General features: G+C 40.4%; 1 protein-coding gene and 1 long non-coding RNA gene across 3 annotated transcripts in view; one reads left to right on the top strand and one right to left on the bottom strand.

Annotated features, from left to right (window-relative positions):
• Positions 1 to 2,447: 2,447 nt before the first annotated feature.
• LOC111091955 overlaps positions 2,448 to 20,875 on the top strand; it is a 28,768-nt gene continuing 10,340 nt past the window's right edge. For both annotated transcript variants that reach the window (XR_005377075.1, XR_005377074.1), the window contains exons 1-2: positions 2,448 to 2,580; positions 4,789 to 4,891. This is a non-coding gene — a long non-coding RNA (uncharacterized LOC111091955). The remainder of the gene's footprint in view (positions 2,581 to 4,788; positions 4,892 to 20,875) is intronic.
• LOC106557643 (60S ribosomal protein L17-like) lies at positions 19,670 to 20,295 on the bottom strand. The gene has a single exon (XM_038571020.1). The coding sequence runs from the start codon at positions 20,258 to 20,260 to the stop codon at positions 19,706 to 19,708; it is 555 nt and encodes a 184-aa protein (XP_038426948.1). The 5' UTR covers positions 20,261 to 20,295; the 3' UTR covers positions 19,670 to 19,705.

The following is a 20,875-nucleotide window of genomic DNA, read 5'->3' as shown; positions in this document are numbered from 1 at the left end:
TAAAAAAAATCTTTAAAAAAAGTGAAACTCTATTTAACTACTAACCACTGCTAGTGTGAAGAGCCAGGTAAGGAAAGAATTGGGAGCAGAGTTGAGAACATGTTTGCATGGGGCAAACTCACAGTGCCCCTCACTGCAAGAAGGCCTGGAAGAAGGCCGAATATAGGTCGGAAAATATTGTACTCTAAAAGCTAGAACCCTGAGACTTCTTGCTAGACACATCATGATTGATGCCCTGATGCGTGGGACCTGCTCCGCCACAGACCTGGAAAATACAGGTCATCAAACAGCGACACCATGTGGCTGCAAGATGCAACGACGATAGTGGGCTGATAGTCCAGGCCTTCCCTTTAAGTGTGAGCGAAGTTATATGTTCTGCTAGGAATTTTTGGATCGCTTAACCCTCTATGAGTTTTTGAGAATGATGGGCAGGGACCCTATTTGTAGGTCCTGAATTTATTAAGCTTAGAAATAAATATTGAGGTGATTTCTTTTTGTGGGGAAAAAAAACAGTGATTGTATTTGTACAAGGTAGAGCTGTTTTTATAGTTTTTATTTTATTTTTATTTTTATTTTTTATTACTATTTTTTTATTATAGTTTTTATCTATATTTTCAAGATGCATGAAAATTAGGCTTGAAGACACCCAAATAGAAAAACCTTTCTATTTTATTACCTCGTTTGAAAACTTGTCTATGGTTTCCCAACACCCCCTGGATAAAGTCCCAGCTGCTTAGCACATACCTAAGGCCTTCCTAGTCTGCCTTTCTAGGGATGCAACATATTACTCAGTTTCATCAGGATGCCCACAGCAAAAACCTTTAAATTTGTAACGGTTTTGGGAGTTAGGTGTTAGGGAAGGGCAGATATGAGCTCTACCAAAGGGGCCCAGGTTTAATGACACAAAATAATAATAATGTTTACTGAGCACTTGTAATGTAGGCATTATAAAAGTGTGCTTTGAAATTACTTAATTTGCACATGACGTTTTCTCTAAATATCTTTCCTCTCTATATCGCTGGGGAATTCCTACCATTCAGAATCATTCAAGTATTCCTCTAGGTTTACTTCCTCTAGTTCTTAAGCTTGGCTGCACCTTGGAATCACCTGGGAGAGGTAGGGGACGGAGGGGAGGAGAGATATTATTAACAAACTGTTGACACCTGAGTCCTACCCTGGCGCTTCTGATTTCAGTAGTCGGGGTACTGAGCACCAAGTTTTCACAACTCCCGTGGTGATTCTACTACGCAGCCAGGGACGAGACTTAACGGGTCTAGGAAAACGAAAGTGATCCAGTTAGGTAATTCTTCTCTTTCCCTCCTGCGCCCCGTGCAAACTTCTCTGATTATGCCTATCACACTGTATCTTAATTTCAGAGCATATACTCATCTCCCTAATTAGACTTTGAGCGTCTCCAGCCAGCCACCTCTGAATTTCTGGAGCCTCCAATGGAGCCTGGAACTTCGTGGAGATTTGAAAATGCTGAGCGGAAGGGTAAAATGTCACCAACAAACAAAAGGCTGGGGTCCTGCAGATGCCGGGTGCTGCGTGCTCAGCCGGGTCTGGAACCTAGAGAACAGGCTGACTAAGCCTGGTAGCAAGGGCTCACAGTCGCGGCTTGAGTGTGTGCCTGGAAGGCAGTGTACGGTGGCCACATTGCCCGCGCCTCACTTGCACCAATGGCCTCACATACTTGAAGTTTGATTCCCCTTTATCTTCCTGGAGTTGGTATACTTTTTTTTTTTTTTTTTTTTTTTTTAATCTAGGTTCCACACCCAGTGTGGGGATTGAACTTAAAACCCTCAAGAGTTGCATTCTCTACTGATGAAGCCAGCCAGGTGCCCCAGTTTGGTATACTTTCTTAAGTGAAGGAAGGCACTGAGCCCTTTTTTTTTTTTTTTTTAATTATTTTCTTTCTTTCTTTTTTTTTTTTTCTATTTATTATTTATGATAGTCACAGAGAGAGAGAGAGGCAGAGACATAGGCAGAGGGAGAAGCAGGCTCCATGCACCGGGAGCCCGACGTGGGATTCGATCCCGGGTCTCCAGGATCGCGCCCTGGGCCAAAGGCAGGCGCCAAACCGCTGCACCACCCAGGGATCCCCACTGAGCCCTTTTTATAAGGAATACTTGCAAGTTGCTCACATTCATTTGTGTACAATAACCAATAAACCTGTTGTCATTGAAAAAAAAAAAAAAAAACTTGCTGCGGACTTCCAGGCAAAGGAGTTCCCAGGTGGCTGCGGACAGCAACTAGAAGGCGCGGGCTTGTAGCACGTGCAAACGGCAGCGCGCAGGCGCAGACCTAAGCGCCGCGCCGCGCGCTCCCGTCTACGCGCGTGTAAGCCCCGCCCCCAGGAGCGGAGCCAACCGGGCGCGGAGCCGCTCTAGGCCCCGCCCCCGCCCCGCCCCCCGGCGGCGGGAGTTCGCCGCTCCCGCGTTCGGAGGCGGGCCCTGTCGCCGCGCTCCATCTGGATTGGCCAGACTCCCACGGCTCGTAACGGTCGCGGAGGCGGGGCCAGGAGGGGCTGAGAGGGGCCGGGCCGGGCGCGCTGCTGAGGGGAGGCCGCGGCTGAGGAAGGTGAGTGGGGCTGTCCTGGGCAGCGGCCTCGCCTGGTCCCGGGGACGGGCAGACCGACCCTTATCCGGGCGCCCGGCGAGGAGGCCAGTTAAGACAATCTCAGGGTAAGGGTCGCGGTGTCCCTGGCAAACCTGGTTCGAGTCCTGGCTCTCCCCGGGCCTTCACGTCTCGGCGCCCCCGTTTCTTCCTTGGTGGCCTGCCGCTGGTAATTCTCGCCTTACGCGGTGGTCGAGAAGGTTAAAGTGTAAAGGCTCAGAATGATCCCCGGCGGCTGTGTCCTAGGCGATTCCTCCGTCTGCAGAGCGTCAAGGGTGTTTGAGACGGTTGCTTGGCCGGAGAAGACTCGGGTGAAAAAGGGGGATGGATACGCGAGCGAGCAGACGAGTAGCCTTTTTCAACGGTTCATTAGGCTCATTCCAGGTTCGGAGGACCGCTGACTTGCTGCGGAGTCCAAATGGATTCTTTTTTTTTTTTTTTTTTTTAAGATTTTATTTATTCATGAGAGACACACACACAGGCAGGCAGAGGGAGAAGCAGGCTCCAGGCAGGAAGCCCGATGCGGGACTCGATCCCGGGTCTCCGGGATCACACCCTGAGCCAAAGGCAGCCGCTCAACCGCTGAGCCGCCCAGGCGTCCCTCTAAATCGATTCTGTGAAGAAAATCGGTGAGGTGGAAATGTCACAAGGCTGTGATCGGGAACCTAGAGACCTCACAGAAAGGGTTTCTCCCACCACTTATTTTCTCACCATAATGATAGTAAACACTGTGCAGGTGTCACCCCTATTGATTCCAGTCCTCTGCGTGAGTCTGTTTTTGCTTTCTGTATTGTCAAGTAGACCCCGGCCTCCCCACAGCCACAGCTTGAGGAACAGGTGGGCTGACTGGGAGGTGGGAAGCGGGGGGTGGGGTTTGTCCAACAGCTTCTGCCTCAAAGGGGGAGAGGCCTGTTCTGGTCCTTTGTGTACCCTCCCCTGGGGCAGAAGGATCTGGTGGAAATGACATCCAATCCTAACTCCCATTTCCTTATTTGCTGTAGGTTCACTTTCCCATAAGAAAATCGAGCAGCATGCTGGCATGTCTTTGGGGTAGAACTTTTGTTATTTATTTATTAGAGAGCAGAGACTTTGAAAGCATTGCATGTTCCATTTATTGCAGTAATGTGAGATATATGCTTTTCAGATAGCTAATTACAGATTTTGATGTAACTCGATGGAGAAAAAAATCTGTTATAGGCCATGTTTTTTTTTTTTTTTTTAAGATTTTTATTTATTCATTCATGAGAAACACAGAGATGTGTGAGAGAGAGGCAGAGACACAGGCAGAGGAAGAAGCAGGCTCCATGCAGGGAGCCCGATGTGGGACTTGATCCCGGGATTCCAGGATTACGCCCTGGGCCAAAGGCAGGGGCCAAACCGCTGAGCCACCCAGGGATCCCCTAGGCCATGGTTTATTATTTCCAGCGTTGCCCCCCAAAAGTGGTGAAAAATAATTACATTTTATCAGATGGTGCTTGTTCCTGGGGCTTCAGACCTATGAAGGGTAAGTTACCCTCAGAGGACTCTTGGAAACCTGGACAGTGCCAGGTTTGCTTCTCTGTATCTGGCTTTTGATACCATGTACAAACGAACTTTTATCCTGCAACCCCTATTCTCATAATCTCGCTTTAGGTGTGTTATGGCACTGATTAAACCGATAAAGCTTCTGTTTTGGCCTTGGGAAGCATTTGGTCTCTACCTGTGACTCAAGTTCCCCTGTCCGTGTCCTGTCACAGTTTATAGTTGGGGGAAAGGCTGGTGCACACTATCAGCACATTAATTTCACAGCATGGACCTCTGAAAAGGAAGACTTGGTCGTAGGTGGAGTTGAGATAGTTTTTCTTCCTGCCTTTGCAGGCTGAGAGTGCTTCATTTTAGTACCCTTGCAAACAAGCATATCCTACCTTTGTAGCCAGAAGTCAGGATTGATGATAGGTGATGATAGATTTGGACTCCCAGCTAAATACCTTAACAAAGCAGGGAGAGGAAAGACGAGAAGGGAAAAGACACATGGCGATGAGCCTTGGAAGTCCATCAGCGGTTATTCCAGTTGTTTCCTACTTCAGTTTAATGGTTATTGGTACCATAGATGCCTGCTCTGGGAATAACACAAGACCATTCTTAGTAGGAGGTTGAATATTTTAAAATTTTCTTTCTCTTTTTGAAATCTAGATGAAGATCCAGTTTCGGACGTGAGACTCACTGGGTGATCATTTCATTGAGATCAACCTGAATGACCAGGTGAAAAGTGCAAGAGGAATGTGCTATGACTGAGGTATGTCTAATGTGACCTATAACTCTCTGGATGTTGGGAGACCATGGAAAAGACTTATTATTTACTGAATACTGTAATAGATATATGGTATATGTATTTCCTTCTGATCTGATAATCCTATCAGGTAGATATTTTAAACTCCGGTAAAGAAACTGAAGCCTAGAGAAATTAAATAACTATATTGACTTACATAGCTGGCACCAACTGTAATCGCCAACTCTCTCCTGCTATGAGCCAGGCACTGTTCTATTTTCTTTCTATATTAACTCCTAATCTCCGTAACAACCCTATGAGCTAAGTACTTCTACTATCCTCATGATAATGAGGTCAAGGCACAGATCATTAGTACTTTTCTGGCTGTGTAGCAGAATCCACAATTTGAATCCAGAAGTGTGGGTACAGAGCTATACCAGCTTTCTTTTGGTATTTTCATTACTTTTGTTTTTATTGTCATTTAATAAAATTTTAATTGTAAAATGAATTTTTATTATGAAGTCAAACAGAAAAGAACACATGTAGCAAATGTGTAGCTTAATAAACTGTTAAAATGGTACCACTCAGGGTGTAGAACCATGCTCACCCTGCCAGAGCCCCTCCGTTGCTCCATCTGAGTCACAATTACTTCTGTACTCCCGTTAGTAGCCATTCTTCTGACTTCTATAGTAATTGCTTCCTTGTGTTTAAGAGGGTTTTTTTTCATAAATGTATATTTCTAGATACTATAGTGTAGCCTTGCCAATTAAAAATTTTTTGGACCTTTTAAAAGAGTTTACTTTAGTGAGTGTGGAGAAGGGCAGAGGGGAGGGAAGAGAAAGAATCTCAGGCAGACTCCCAGCTGAGCATGGAGCCCCATGCGACAACCCTGTGATCATGTGACCTGAGCCAAAACCAAGAGTCGGATGCTTAACCACCTGAGCCACTCAGGTGCCCCTTAAAAACTCTTTTTAATATCTGCAGGTTTTTGGGGTGCCTGGATGGTGCAATCAGTTGAGTGTACTGGTTCTTGAGAACATAGGAGATGATATTCTCAAGAATTGATATTCTCAAACAACTCCTTTGTTTTATCTCATATTTACATACACAGCAGTATCAGAATTATTGATATCATCACTAATATGATTACTGAAAACATTAAACCTTTTGTTTTTTGCTTATGTTCTTATTTTTTTAAAAAATGTATGATATCTACATTGTCAGAACACGCAGTTATTACATATTCTGCTTTTCCTCTTTTAGTCTTTATTCTTAGTTCTACAAGTATATTTAATGCTCATCACCAGCGTTTATGTTGATCTTTGAGAGAGAGAAGGGACTTGGGGCTTCATCCTAGGACCTTGGAATCATGACTTGAGCCGAAGACAGATGCTTAACAGACGGAGCCACCCAGGTGCTCCTGTGTTGATGTTAAAGGCATCATTTTGGTTACCTGATGCTCCTTTATTAGATTCTTTAGGAAGAAATGTTCCCTGAGTTTATGTGGATAAAAGTTTGTGCTCTTTATACATGAAAGTCAGTTTTGCTGTTATAAAATCTTTGACTCATACTTCTTTTCCTTGAATATCTTAAATATATTTCTCTTATTCTTTTGGTATAAAGCATCGATATCAAAGAGAGATGATAATCTAATTTTTCTTCCCCTGATAAGTTGTTCTTTTTTCTAGATGACCAAGTATTTTTTCTTTGAAGTCTAGTAATTTTATTAGGATGGGTTAGTGTTCTCAAGTATGTGATACACTCTTTCCATATGTAATTTCAAGTATACATATATTTTCCTTTCAGGAAAGCTTTATTTTTTTAAATTGCTTTATTGAGATATATGTGATATACAGTAAGCTTCACATATTTAAGGTGTGCTACTTGATAAGTTTTGACATATATATACACTTGTGAAACCATCACACAATCAAGATTGTGCATATATCCCTCACCCCAAAAATTCTTCTGTTCCCCTTTGTGGTCCATCTTTCCAGCCTCTCATTCCCCTAGCCACTACTGATTTACTTTTTGTGACTGTAGATTAGATTAGTTTTTGTTTTCTAGAATTTTATATAAATGAAGTCATACAGTATGTAAATCTTCATCTGGCTTCTTTTACTTAGCATAAGTGTTTTCAGATTCATCAGTGTCGTTGCATATATCAATAGTTTATTCCTTTTTTTAGAAGTTTATTCCTTTTTATTACTGAGAAGTATTCCATTGTGTGCCTATACCAGTTTGTGTGTCTGTTTAGCTTTTGATGGACATTTGAGTTGTTTCCAGTTCCTGGCGATTTTACAAATCTCTTAAGAATTTTTATGTACAAGTCTGTGTGGTCTTATGCTTTCATTTTTCTTAAGTAAATATCTAGGAATGGAATAGCTGGGTCTTAGTATATTTAACCTTTTAAAAAGCTACCAAAGTGTTTTCCAAAGTGATTGTCCTATTTTACATGGCCATCAGCTGTGTATTAAAGTTCCAGTTTCTTCATAGCCTTGTAAACACTTAGTATAGTCAGTCTTAGCCTGACTTAGCATTTAAATAGATGTAGTGTGGTATTTTTTTTTTTTTTAATTCCAGAGTAGTTAACATACAGTGTTATCTTAGTTTCAGGTGTACAATATAGTGATTCAGCAGTTCCACGTATTACTCAGTGCTTATCAAGATAAGTGAACTTTTAATCCCCTTCACCTATTTCATTTATCCCCATACCCACCTCCCCACCTCCCCGCTCTGGGAACCATCTGTTTGTTCCCAGAGTCCATTTTTTTTGGCTTGTCTTTCTTCCCTTTCTTTTTTTTCCTTTGCGTTATTTTGTTTCTTAAATTCTACATGAGTAAAAACATATGGTATTTGTATTTCTCTGAATGACTTATTTCACTTAGCATTATACCCACTAGGTTCATCCATATTGTCTTATGGCCAAATAATACTCCATTGTGTATAATTGCATCTTCTTTTTCCATTCATCTTTCATGAATACTTGGGCTTCTTTTATAGTTTGGCTATTGTAAATAATACTACTGTAAATATAAGGGTGCATATATCTCTTTGAATTAATGTTTTCACATTTTTTTGGATAAATACCCAGTAGCATGATTATTGGATCATAAGGTAGTTCTATTTTTAATTTTTTGAGGGACCTCCATGCTGTCTTACACGATGGCTGTACCAGTTTGTATTCCACCAGCCATGCACAAGGGTTCTGTTTTCTCCACATCGTCCATATTTGTTTGAGTTTTTTACTTTAGCCATTCTGGGAGTTTTGAGTTAATATCGCATTGTGGTTTTGGTTTGCATTTCCCTGATAATGAATGATATTGAGCATGTTTTCATGTGCCTGTTGGCCATCTGTATGTCATCTTTGGAGAAATGTCTGTTCATGTCCTCTGCCCATTTTTAATTGGATTATTATTTTTTTTCAGTATCGAGTTGTATAAATTCTTCATGTGTTTGGATACTAACCCTTTATCAGATATGTCATTTGCAAATATCTTCTCCCATTTAGTAGGTTGCCTTTTCGTTTGGTTGGTTGTTTCCTTTGCTGTACAAAAGCTTTTTATTTTGATATTGTCCCAATAGTATAGTTTTGCTTTTATTTCCCTTGCCTCAGGAGACATGTCTAGAAAGATAGCACTACCATCAATGTCAGAGAAACTACTGCCTGTGCTCTCTTCTACAATTTTTTTTTTAAAGATTGTATTTATTTATTCATGAGAGACGGGGCGAGGGGGTGGTACAGAGGTACAGACATAGGCAGAGGGAGAAGCAGGCTTCATGCAGGGAGCCTGACGTGGGACTTGATCCCAGGTCTCCAGGACCACACCCTGGGCTGAAGGCGGCTCTAAACCGCTGAGCCACCTGAGCTGCCCCTCTTCTAGGATTTTTATGGCTTCAGATCTCACATTTAGGACCTTAATTCATTTTTTAAATTGTGTGTATGTATGTATGTATTTATTTATTTGACAGAGTATACAGGCAGAGGGAGTGGCAGAGGGAGAAGCAGACTCCCTGCTCAGCAGGGAACCTGATTCAGGGCTCGATCCCAGGGCCCTGGGATCATGACCTGAGCTGAAGGCAGATGCTTAACAACTGAGCCATTCAGGTGCCCCAGTCCTTAATTCATTTTGAGTTTATTTTTTGTGTGTGGTGTAAGAAAATGGTCTAGTTTCATTATTTTACATGTAGCTGTCCAGTTTCTCCACCATTTAAAAAACTGTCTTTCCCATTGCATATTCTTGCCTCCTTTGTCGAAGATTAATTAACCATATAACTGTGGGTTTATTTATTTTTTTCTTGTTAAGATTTTATTTTTAAGTAATCTCTACACCCAATGTTGGGCTTGAACTCACAACTGTGAGATCAAGAGTCACATGCTCTTCCAACTGAGCCAGCCAGGGTACCCCTATTTCTGGATTTCCTATTCTGTTTTGCTGATCTATGTGTCTTATCTATTTTTGCCATTACCATACTGTTTTGTTTACTACAGTTTTGTAATATAACTTGAAGTATGGAATTGTGATACTTTCAGTTTTGTTTTTTTCTTTTTGAAGATTGCTTTAGCTATTTCAGGTCTTTTGTGGTTCCTTACAAATTTTAAGGTTGTTCTAGCTTTTTTGAAAAATGCTGTTTATTTTTTGTTAGAGATTGCATTAAATGTGTAGATTGCTTTAGGTAGCATAGACATTACAACAATATTTGGTCTTCTGTGAGCATTGAATGTCTTTCCATTTCTTTGTTATATTAATTTCTTTAATCGCATTTTACAGTTTTCAGAGTACAGGTCTTTCACCTCCTGGTTGTTTATTTCTAGATATTTTGTTATTTTTGGTTCAATTGTAAGTGGGGTTGTTTTCTTTTTAGAGATGTATTTATTTATTTGCAAAAGAGAGAGAGTGCAGGTGCACACACACAGTGTGGGGAGAGGGAGAGAGAGAATCTTAGATAGACTCCCAGCTGAGTAGAGCCAGAGACAGGGCTCCATCTCACAACCGTGAGATCCCTGAGATCATGACTTGAGCTGAAATCAAGAGTTGAATCCTTTACTGACTGAGCCACCCAGGCACACTGGGATTATTTATTTCTCTTTCTGCTGCTTCATTATTCGTGTATAGAAATGCAACAGATTTCTGTATCCTGCGACTACTAAATTCATTTATCAGTTCTAGTAGTTTGTTGGCAGATCTTTAGGGTTTTCCATAGATATGTCATCTGCAAATAGTAAAAGTTTTACTTCTTCCTTAGCATTTTGGATGCTTTTAATTTCTTTTTGTTGTCTGAATGCTGTGGCTAGGACTTCCAGTACTATGGTGGATGAAAATGGTGAGAGTGGACATCCTGGTCTTGTTCTCATCTCAGAGGAAAAGCTCTCAGTTTTTCCCCATTGAATATAATATTAGCTATGGATTTTTCATATATGGCCTTTATTATGTTGAAGTATTTTCCCTCTAAACCTAGTTAGTTGATGGTTTTTTAAACCATGAATGGATGTTGTACTTTGTGTCAAATGCTTTTAAGCCATTAATTGAAAAGATCATATGGTTTTTATCCCTTGATGTGATGTTATTAATTGATTTGTGAATATAAAACTACCCTTGCATCTTGGGAATGAATCTCACTTGATTTTGGTGAATCATTTTTTTTTTTTTTTAATATTTTATTTTATTATTTATTCATGGGAGACACACACACACACACAGAGAGAGAAAGAGAGAGAAAGAGAGAGAGAGAGAGGCAGAGACACAGGCAGAGGGAGAAGCAGGCTCCATGCAGGGAGCCTGACGTGGGACTCGATACCGGGTCTCCAGGATCACGCCCTGGACCGAAGGCAGTGCTAAACTGCTGAGCCACTGGGGCTGCCCAGTGAATGATTTTTAAAATGTATTGTTGGGTTCCAATTGCCAGTATATTGTTGAGGACTTTTGCATCTGTGTCATTCTGTGTTCATTGGAGATATCAGCCTGTAGCTCTCTTTTTTTTAGCTCTCTTTTTTTGTAGTGTCTTTATCTGGTTTTGATATCAAGGTAATGTTGGCCTTATAGAATTAATTTGGAAGTTTCTGTTCCTCTTCTATTGTTTGGAAAAGTTTGAGAAGAATAGGTATTAACTCTTCTTTAAATGTTTGGTAGAATTCTCCTATGAAGCTATCTGGTTCTGGACTTCAGTTTGTAGGGCATTTGTTTTTTGAGATTTTTTTTTCTAGCTCCTTTAGGTGTAAGGTTAGGTTGTTTGAGATTTTTCTTCTTGAGATAGACCTGCATTGCTATAAACTTCTCTCTAAGAAGAAATGCTTTTGATGCATCCCAAAGATTTTGGAACAGTATGTTTTCATTTTTCATTTGTTTCTATGTAGTTTTTATTTCTTTGATTTCTTGGGTGACTCATTCATTGTTTAGTAGCATGTTATTTAACCTTCATTATTTGTGTTCTTTCCAGATTTTTTCTTATAGTTGATTTGTAGTTTTATATAATATTGTGGTCAGAGAGGATGCATAATATGACTTGAATATTTTTGAATTTGTTGAGACTTGTTTTGTGGCTTAAAGCTAATATGTGATATGTTCTGCATCATGTTCCATGTGCATTTGAAAAGAATGTGTAATCTGAAAAAAAAAAAAAAGAAAAGAAAAGAATGTGTAATCTGTTTGTGGATGGCATGTTCTGAATATATCTGTTAGATCCATCTGGTCCAGTGTGTCATTCAGAGGCAGTGTTTCTTTGTGATTTTCAGTTTGGATTATCTGTCCATTGATTTAAGTGGGGTTTTAAAGTCCCCTACTATTATTACAACCAATTACTTCCTTTATGTTTGTTTTTAACTGTTTTCTGTATTTGGGTGCTTCTATGTTAGATGCGTAAATATTTACAATTGTTACATCGTCTTACTGAACTGTCCCCTTTATTATTATATAGTTCTTTGTCCTTTATTACAGTTTTTGTTTTATTTATTTTTTTATTTATTTATTTTTTTAAATTTTATTTATTTATGATAGTCACACAGAGAGAGAGAGGCAGAGACACAGGCAGAGGGAGAAGCAGGCTCCATGCACCGGGAGCCCGACATGGGATTCGATCCTGGGTCTCCAGGATCGTGCCCTGGGCCAAAGGCAGGCGCCAAACCGCTGCGCCACCCAGGGATCCCCAGTTTTTGTTTTAAACTCTATTTAGTCCATTAGAAATATTGCTACCCCAGTTTTCTTTGACATCCATTTGAACGATAAATGTTCCTCATGTCCTCACTTTTTTTTTTTTTTTTTAAGATTTTTAAATTTATTCATTCATGAGAGACACAGAAAGAGAGGCAGAAATATAGGCAGAGGGAGAAGGAAGCTCCTCACTGGGAGCCTGATGTGGGTGGGACTCTATCCCCAGACTGGGATCATGCCCTGAGCCAAAGACAGATGCTCAACCACTGAGCTACTCAGGTGTTCCCCCATGTCCTCACTTTTGATCTGCAAGTGTCTTTACATCTGAAATGAATCTGTTGTAGGCAGCATACAGATGGATCTTGTTTTTTTTTTTTTTTAATCCACTCTGTCACCCTATGATTTGATTTGAGCATTTAGTCATTTGCATTCAGAATGTTTATAGGTATATATTTATTGCCATTTTGTTACTTTTTTGTGGTTGCTTTGATCTTGTTCTCTTTCACAATTTGTTGACTTTCTTTAGTGATATTAGCTTGGCTTTCTTTCTCTTTATCCTTTGCATATTTATTACTGGTTTCTTTTTTTTAATTTTATTTATTTATTCATAGAGACAGAGAGAGAGAGAGAGAGGCAGAGACACAGGCAGAGGGAGAAGCAGGCTCCATGCAGGGAGCCCAACATGGGGCACGATCCTGGGTCTCCAGGATCACGCCCCGGGCTGAAGGCAGCACTAAGCCGCTGAGCCACCCGGGCTGCCCTGAACCCATTCTTTACTCTTCTTCTCTCCACATTTTAGGTATGTGGTATTATATTTTACATCCTTCTATTTTATGAATCCCTTGATTGGTTTTTGCAGAAACACGTAGTTTTACTGCTTTTATATTTTTTGCTTTTTGTATTCTCATTTATGGTCTTTCCTTGCCAAACAGTCCCATTTAATATTCCTTATAAGGCTGGCTTAGTGGTTATGAATTCCTTTAGTTTTATTATTTGAGAAAATCTTTATTTCTCCTTCTCTTGTGAATGATAGCCTTGCTGCATAGAGTATTCTTGGCTGTAGATTTTTCCCTTCTAGCACTTTGAATATATCATGCCACTCCCTTTTGGACTTTACAGCTTCTGCTCAAAAACTTGCTAATAGCCTTATGGTATTTCCCTTATATGTAAGTGTCTTCTTTTGCTATTTTAATTTTTTTTTCTTTATCACTACTTTTTCCCATTTTAATTACTATGTGTCTTGGTGTGGACACCTTGTGTTGAATATTTGGGAGAATCTCTGTGCTTCCTGGATCTAGATATCTGTTTCTTCCTCAGATAGGGAAGTTTTCAGCTATTATTTTTTCAAATAAATTTCTACCTCTTTTTCTCTCTCTTCTTTTGGGATTCCTATAATGCAAATGTTATGCTTAATGGAGTCACTGAGTTCCCTGAGTGTATTCTCAATTTGCATATTTTATTTTCCTCTGTTTGCTCAGCTTGGTTACTTTCCATTACTCTATCTTCCAGGTCATTAGTTTGTTCCTCTGCTTTCTCTAGCCTGCTATTTATTCCACCTAGTAGTGTATTTCTCATTTCATTTATGTTCCTCGTCCCTGATTGTATTTTTTTTTTTTTTTTGTCTTTTGTTAAGGTCCTCACTAATGTTCTCCATTCTTTTCTCAAAGCCACTGAGCATCTTCATTACTTTGAATTCTCTGTCAGGCATATTATTTATATCCATTTTCCTTAGGTCTTTTGCTGGAGGTTGGTCCTGTTCTTTCATTTGGGACATATTTTCTGTTTCCTCATTTTGCCAGTGTCTGTTTCTGTGTTTCTGTGTTTGGAGCCGGCTATGTCTCTTGCTTTTGATGATAATAGTCTTTCAGGCCCTGTAATGCCCCACAGTGCAGTGTCTCCTATTCCCTAGGACCTGGTACTTCAGAGATTGTCTCCTGTGTGTGTTGCATGTGCTCTGTTCTTGAGTCCTGGGGCTTTTTCTTTGAGTCCAGTTGTCTGCAGACGTTCTCTTTACCTGTTGTGGGAAGTATTTGGTCCCCAGCTGAGCAGTGTGTGTTTTAACAAAGTATGTTGTATAGTCTGTTCCTGAAATGAGTCCTGCCACCGCTGCATCCACAGCTGAGGTCCTATAAAACCTGTGGATTTGGAAATGTGTTGGTGACGTTTGTACTGGTGGTTTTGTGAGGAGACCTGCAGGACTGGGACTGAGGCAAGCATGACTGAGAAGGGTAGGTCCACTGAAGTGTGATATGGAGAGATGGGGCTGATATAAGCAAGTTAGGTAGGGAGTATTGGCACCTGTGATTTTTTTTTTTAAGATTTTATTTATTCATTCATGAGAGACACAGAGAAAAAGAGACAGAGACACAGGCGGAGGGAGAAGCAGGCTCCATGCAGGGAGCCCGACATGGGACTCGATCCTGGGACTCCAGGATCACGCCTTGGGCTGCAGGCGGCACTAAACCGGTGAGCCACCTGGGCTGCCCATCTGTGATGTTTTTGCTGAAAAATTAGCTGATAGCCTTATGGGGTTTCCCTTGTATATAACTGTTTCTTTTTGGTGTTCTTAAAATTCTCTCTTTATCATTACTTTTTGCCATTTGACCTCTGATGTGTTTGATGGTGGACCTCCTTGGGTTCACTTCATTAGGGACTTTCTGTCCTTCCTGGATGTGGATGTCTGTTTCCTTCCCCATATTGGGGAGGTTTTCAGCTATTATTTCTTCAGGTACATTTTCTGCCCTCTACTCTCCTTCTTCCCCTTCTGGGAACCCTATTATGTAAATGTTGTTATTCTTGTTATGTTGCAGAGTTCCCTTCCCCTATTCTCATTTTTTATTATTTTTTCTTTTTGCTATACAGTTTGGTTGCTTTGTTTTATTCTGTCTTCCAGATTGTTAATCTGTTCTGTGTCTTTTAATCTCTACTGATTACCTCTAGTGTCTTTTTTATTTCTATTACTGAATTGTTCAGCTCTTACTGATTACATTATTTACATATGTATATATTTTATAAAATATTTATATATTTTGTATTTACTGTCTCTCTCTTGACATTCTCACTGAGTTCATTCACTCTTTTCTCAAGTCTAGTAATTATGACTATTACCTTTGAAGTCTTTATCAGGCATATTGCATATCTCTTTCATTTATCTTTTTTACTGTGATTTTGTCTTGTTCTTTACTTGGGACATATTTCTCTGTTTCTTCATTTTGTCTCTATTTGTTTCTAAGTATTAGGTAGGCCAGCTGTGTCTCCTGGTCTTGAAAGTAGTGGCCTTGTGTGGAAGAGATCCTGTGGTGCCATATGGTGCATTCCCCTCTGGTTGCCAAAACCAGGGACTCCCAAGGGTGTCCCCTTCTGTTGTGGCTGAGTTGCAATTATTGTGGGTACACTAGTGGATGGCACTGGCTTCCAGCCTGACTGGCTGCAATGATTTGATTTACCTGATGGGGGTGTACTGGGCATAGTTTGCTCCCTGCAACGTTGAGAGACCCACCTGTTGCCTGTGTGTTCACTGGTAGGTGAGGTTAGCGTTCATTCTAGGTAGCTGTCTACAGCTAGTGTCTGCTCTATCTGCAGGCACAGTGAAGGGCAGGACTTGCTCTCTGCACACCCAACTAAAAGGCTCAGCTGCAGGAACTGTGGGCATGCTGGTGGGGGGTTATCTCTTCCCTTTCCAAAGGCAGGAGTCATTTTGAAGTGGCACAGTGCTGGCAGAGTTGCCTTCCAGGTGTGGCAGAGCAGAAGCTATTTTGCCAAGGTGGGCAGGCTAGATGGAGTGGTCTGTAGGAGGATGTAGGGGCATGGGATACAGTGATAGTAAGGTAGACGGAGAGTGTCGGAACTGGCTCCTAGAAGCATCTTGCTATCTAGGTTGTAGGAGGCAAGGAAAAATGGCACTCGCCATTGTTTTTGTTGCCAGAGAAATCTTTGGCCACTTAGTACATATTCTCAGATTAGTCAGTAAGCTCCTTCATGAATACCCCCAGGTGCTTTTCAAGGTGCTGCTTCTGCATTGTGTCTCTTGAGTTATTTAGTATGTTGACTCTTTAAGGGCAGGGACTCAGTTTCTTGTCATCTTCTGGCTCTCCTTGAGTTAAGTCTTCCAATTTTCAAAGTTCTTGGAGTTAAGCCCGCATGGTTTTCAAAGCCAGATGTTTATTTTATTTTTTATTTATTTATTTTTTTAGAGATTTTATGTATTTATTTGAGGGAGAGAGAGAGAGGGAACGAGCATGAGTAGGGTGGGGAGGGAGGGGTCAGAGGCTGAGGGAGAGGGACAAGCAGACTGTGTGCTGGGCACAGAGTCAGATGTGGGGCTCAGTCCCAGGACCCTGGAATCATGACCCAAGCTGAAGGCAGATACTTAACTGACTGAGCCACCTGGGCACCCCTCAAAGCCAGATGTTAAGCAGATTCATCTTCCCTGTGTGGGTTCCCAGTTCCAGGGGCTACCCAGTGTGGGGTCTGGTCCTCTTGCTTCTTGATATTTGTGATATCCGTCCTGTTTGTGGTTGGTTGAACCAGGGAGTTGGTTCCCAATTGCCTTCTACCTTTTCTTTGTGACTTTCTCTATCTGACTAGCTGTGGATGTCTGTCTGTTCTGCCAGTCTAGGTCATTTTAAGAGTTAGTTGCATAGCTGTAGTTGTTGCCTCAATGTGTCTGTAGGACAAGGTGAACTCAGGATCCTCCTACTTTGCCATTTTCCCTCATACTTCCCAGGAATAGGTCTGTAGGCTCACTCTTTATTGGTGCATTTAAAACATAAGAGAGAGAATTTAAAGTTTGGGAGGGGGAAAAAAAAGTGGCTCAAATGGCTAGTTATCAAAATCAACCAAAATCTCTAAAACAAAGGAGCCTCAGTTGGGGGAAGTGGCTTGGCTCTTTATTTAGTCTTGTTTATTAGAGAGAGCCATCTTTGAAATGAGTGCCTCTTTGAAATGGGTCCCTTCACAATCAAAGCTTAAGTCAGGCACTTACATTACAAAAAAAAGAAAAATAGAATTTACATTATAACCATGTTAACCATTTTTTGAGTGTACCTTTAGTTCAGTGATATTACATACATTCATAATATGCTACCAGCACCCCCCTCCCCCCATCTATCTACAGAACTTTTTTTTTTAAGGATGTATTTATTTATTTTAAGCAGTCTACACCTATTGGTGAGGCTCAAACTCACAACCTCAAGATCAAGGGTTGCATGCTCTTCCCACTGAGCCAGCCCAGCACCCCAGAACTCTTCTCATCTTGTGAAACTGAAACTCTTTATCCTTTAGATATTAAGTCTTCTGTCCCCCAAGGCCCTGCCTGGCAACTACCATTCTACTTTCAGTTGCTATGATTTTGATTACTCTTAAGTATTGTCCATAGAATCATATAGCATTTGTCTCTTTTGTGACTAATGTCCTCATGGTTCACTCATGTTGTAGCATATATTAAAATTTCCTTCCTATTTAAAGCTGAATAATATCCCATTGTATGGATATGTCATATTTTGCTTATCCATTCATCATTTGGTGAACACTTGGGTTTCTTACACATTTTTGCTACTGTGAATAATGCTGTTATGACAGTGGAAGTATTTAAGTCCTGAGATTGAGCCCTGTGTTGGTCTCCATGTTCAGCAGGGATTCTGCTTCAGAATTCTCTCCCTTAGCCTCTCCCCTACTTGCTCGCACTCTCTCTCTGAAATAAATAGATCTTAAAAAATCTTTTGACGATATATGTGGGGAATTATTTCTGGCCTCTCTATTCTACTCCATTGGTTTATATGTCTGTCTTTATGCCAGTACCACACTTTAGACTTCTGTAGCTATACAGTGAGTTTTGAAATCAGGATTATAAGCCCTCCAGGTTTATTATTATTTTTTTAAAGATTTTACTTATTTATTCATGAGAGAGACAGAGAGAAAAGTGGAGACACAGGCAAAGAGAGGAGAAGCAGGCTCCATGCAGAGAGCCCGATGTGGGACTCTATCCCAGGACTCCAGGATCATGCCCTGAGCCAAAGGCAGATGCTCAACCACTGAGCCACCTTGGCATCCCGGTTTGTTCTTTTTTAAGACTGCCTTGGCTGTTTGTGGTCTCTTGAGACTCCCTATGTATGTTTACTGATTTTTATTTCTGCAAAAAATGTCATTGGAATTTTGCTAGGGATTACATTTGTTGTATAGACTGTTATGGGCAGTATTGACATCTTGGTATAAAGTCTTCTAATCCATGAGCATAGAATGTTTTTCCATTTATTTGTCTTTAATTTCTTTGGTCAGTATTTTGTAGTTTTCGTTGTACAAGTTTTTGACCTCCTTGGTTGGGTTTTTTATTTCTTTTAATGCTATTGTAAGTGGAATTGTGTTTTTAATTCCCTTTTGAGTTGTTTATTGTTAGTGTGTAGAAGTGCAGCTGATTGTGTGTTGACCTTACATGCCAGTACTTTGTTGAATTCATTTATTCTAACAGGTTTTTGTTTTTTTGATGGACTCTTTAGGGTATTCTGCATATAAGATTATATCATCTGCAAACAGGAGTCATTTTACTTCTTCCTTTTCAATTTGGACACCTTTTTCTACATTTCTCTTTCTAGATTTATTGCTTTGGCTAGACCTCCCAGTACTATATGTAAAGGAAGTGGTGAATGTGGTCATCCTAGCTTTGTTTCTGGTCTTAGAGGAAAAACTTTTATTTATTTATTTATTTTTATTTATTTTTTTTTTAAATTTTTATTTATTTATGATAGTCACAGAGAGAGAGAGAGAGAGAGAGGCAGAGACTCAGGCAGAGGGAGAAGCAGGCTCCATGCACTGGGAGCCCGATGTGGGATTCGATCCCGGGTCTCCAGGATCGCGCCCTGGGCCAAAGGCAGGCGCCAAACCGCTGCGCACCCAGGGATCCCAAGGAAAAACTTTTAATCTTTCACCGTTAAGTGTGATGTTCACTGTATGTTTTCATATGTGGCTTTTATTGTGTTGAGGTAGATTTTTTCTTTTTTTTTATAAAGATTTTATTCTATTTTTAAAGAGCATGCATGTGTGAATAGGGGGAGGGGCAGAGGGAGAGAGAGAAGGGAGAGAACCTCACTCAGATTACCCACTGAGCATGGAGCCTGACATGGTGCTCAGTCTCACAACCCTGAGATCATGATCTGAGCGAAAACCAAGAGTTGGATGCTTAACCAAGCCACCCAGATGCCCCAAGGTAGATTTTTTTTTCTTTTCCTAGTTTGTTGAGTGGTTTTTTGTTTTTGTTTTTTTTTTTTTGTTTGTTTTTTTAATCATGAAAGGGTGTTTAATTTGGTCAGATGTTTTTTCTGTATCAAATGAGATAATCATGATTTTTTTATCCCTCATTGCATTAATGTAGTCCATTACATTGATTGCTTTTCATATGTCAAACTATTCTTATATTCCAGGAATAACTCCCATTTGGTTGTGGTGTATAATCTTCTTAATATGCTGCTGAATTTGGTTTACTAGTATTTTGTTGAGGGTGTTTGCATCAGTGTTCCTAAGGAATGTTGGTCTTTAGTTTTCTTGTATTGTCTTTGTCTAGCTTTGGTATTAGAGTAATGCTGGGCTTAAAAAATGAATTAAGAAGTATTCCTTTCTCTTCAAATTTGGGAAAAGTTAGAGAATAATTGGTGTTATTTAAGTGTTTTTTTTTTTTTTGCATTTATATTCTATGCAGAATTTACTCCCGGGCCATAAGTTTTTGTTTCTTCAGTTTCTTCTGGGATATCTTTTTCTTCTGTGCAACCTCCTCTTCTGGTTTAGGAACAATCTGCTCTTTTTCAGTAAGAATCATCTCAATGTGGCAGGGAGAGCTCATGTATGGATTAATCCGGCCATGAGCCCTGTAGGTTCTACGTCGCATCTTGGGGGCTTTATTCACCTGGATGTGCTCAATGACCAGAGAATCTACATCTAAACCCTTAAGTTCAGCATTACTCTCCGCATTTTTAAGCATGTGCAGTAAAAATTCAGCACTCTTCTTGGGCCACCGACCCTGTGTCCAGCCCCACTGTTTGGCCTGCGCACACCTACCAACTCCACCATTGTAGCGACGGAATGGCACACACTGCTTCTGCAAAGTGACATCTTTCAGATACTTGGTGGCTTTTCGAATATGCATACCCTTGATGGCCTGGGCAGTTTCACGTGTGTTCTTAAAGTGAACACGAAGATTTGAACCTCTCGACTTGCGTGATTTTGTAGGGTTTTCTGGGTCCAGCGAGTAGTGAACCATCTCCGGAGGTCACCTCAGGCCGCTCGGGGGAAGAGCTTATTTAAGTGTTTGATAGAATTTCTCAGTGAAGCCATCAGTTCCAAGGGTTGCTTTATTGGGAGATTTTTGATTACTAATTCAATCTTCTTATGAGTTATGGGTTTGTCCAGATTTTCTTTGTTTTGCTCCCTTATAATTTTTATTCTAATGCCCCCAGTTTCACTTATGATTTTAATAATTTGAATCTTCTCTCTTTTTTCTGTCCATTTAGCTAAAAGTTTATCTATTTTGCTGATTTTTTCCAAGTAACTTTTTATTTTACTGATTTTCCTCTCTTGCTTTCCTTTATTTCCTTTATCTTTGCTCTAATCTTTATTATTTCCTTTCTTTTGCTAGCTTTGTTCTTTTTCTAGTTCCTTAAGTTGTATAGTTAGGCTGTTAATTTGAAATTATTCTTGTTTTTATTTATTTTTTTTACAAATTTATTTATTTTAGAGAAAGCATGAATGTGAGGGGCAGAGGGAGAGAGAATCTCAAGCAGATTCTGAGCTGAGTCCAACATGGAGCTCAATCTGATAACTCTGAGATCATGATGTGAGGTGAAATCAAGAGTTGGATGCTCAACTGATTATGTCA

This window comes from Canis lupus, chromosome 23, assembly GCF_011100685.1.
Source record: "Canis lupus familiaris isolate Mischka breed German Shepherd chromosome 23, alternate assembly UU_Cfam_GSD_1.0, whole genome shotgun sequence".
In the NCBI taxonomy this organism is placed as follows: domain Eukaryota; kingdom Metazoa; phylum Chordata; class Mammalia; order Carnivora; family Canidae; genus Canis; species Canis lupus.
The sequence above is the reverse complement of the archived record's forward strand: the minus strand, read 5'-3'. Positions and strand labels throughout refer to the sequence as shown.

What these genes read in the sequence shown, in the direction of transcription:
- LOC106557643 (XM_038571020.1), bottom strand. Translation starts at nt 20,260, where the DNA reads ATGGTTCACTACTCGCTGGACCCAGAAAACCCTACAAAATCACGCAAG.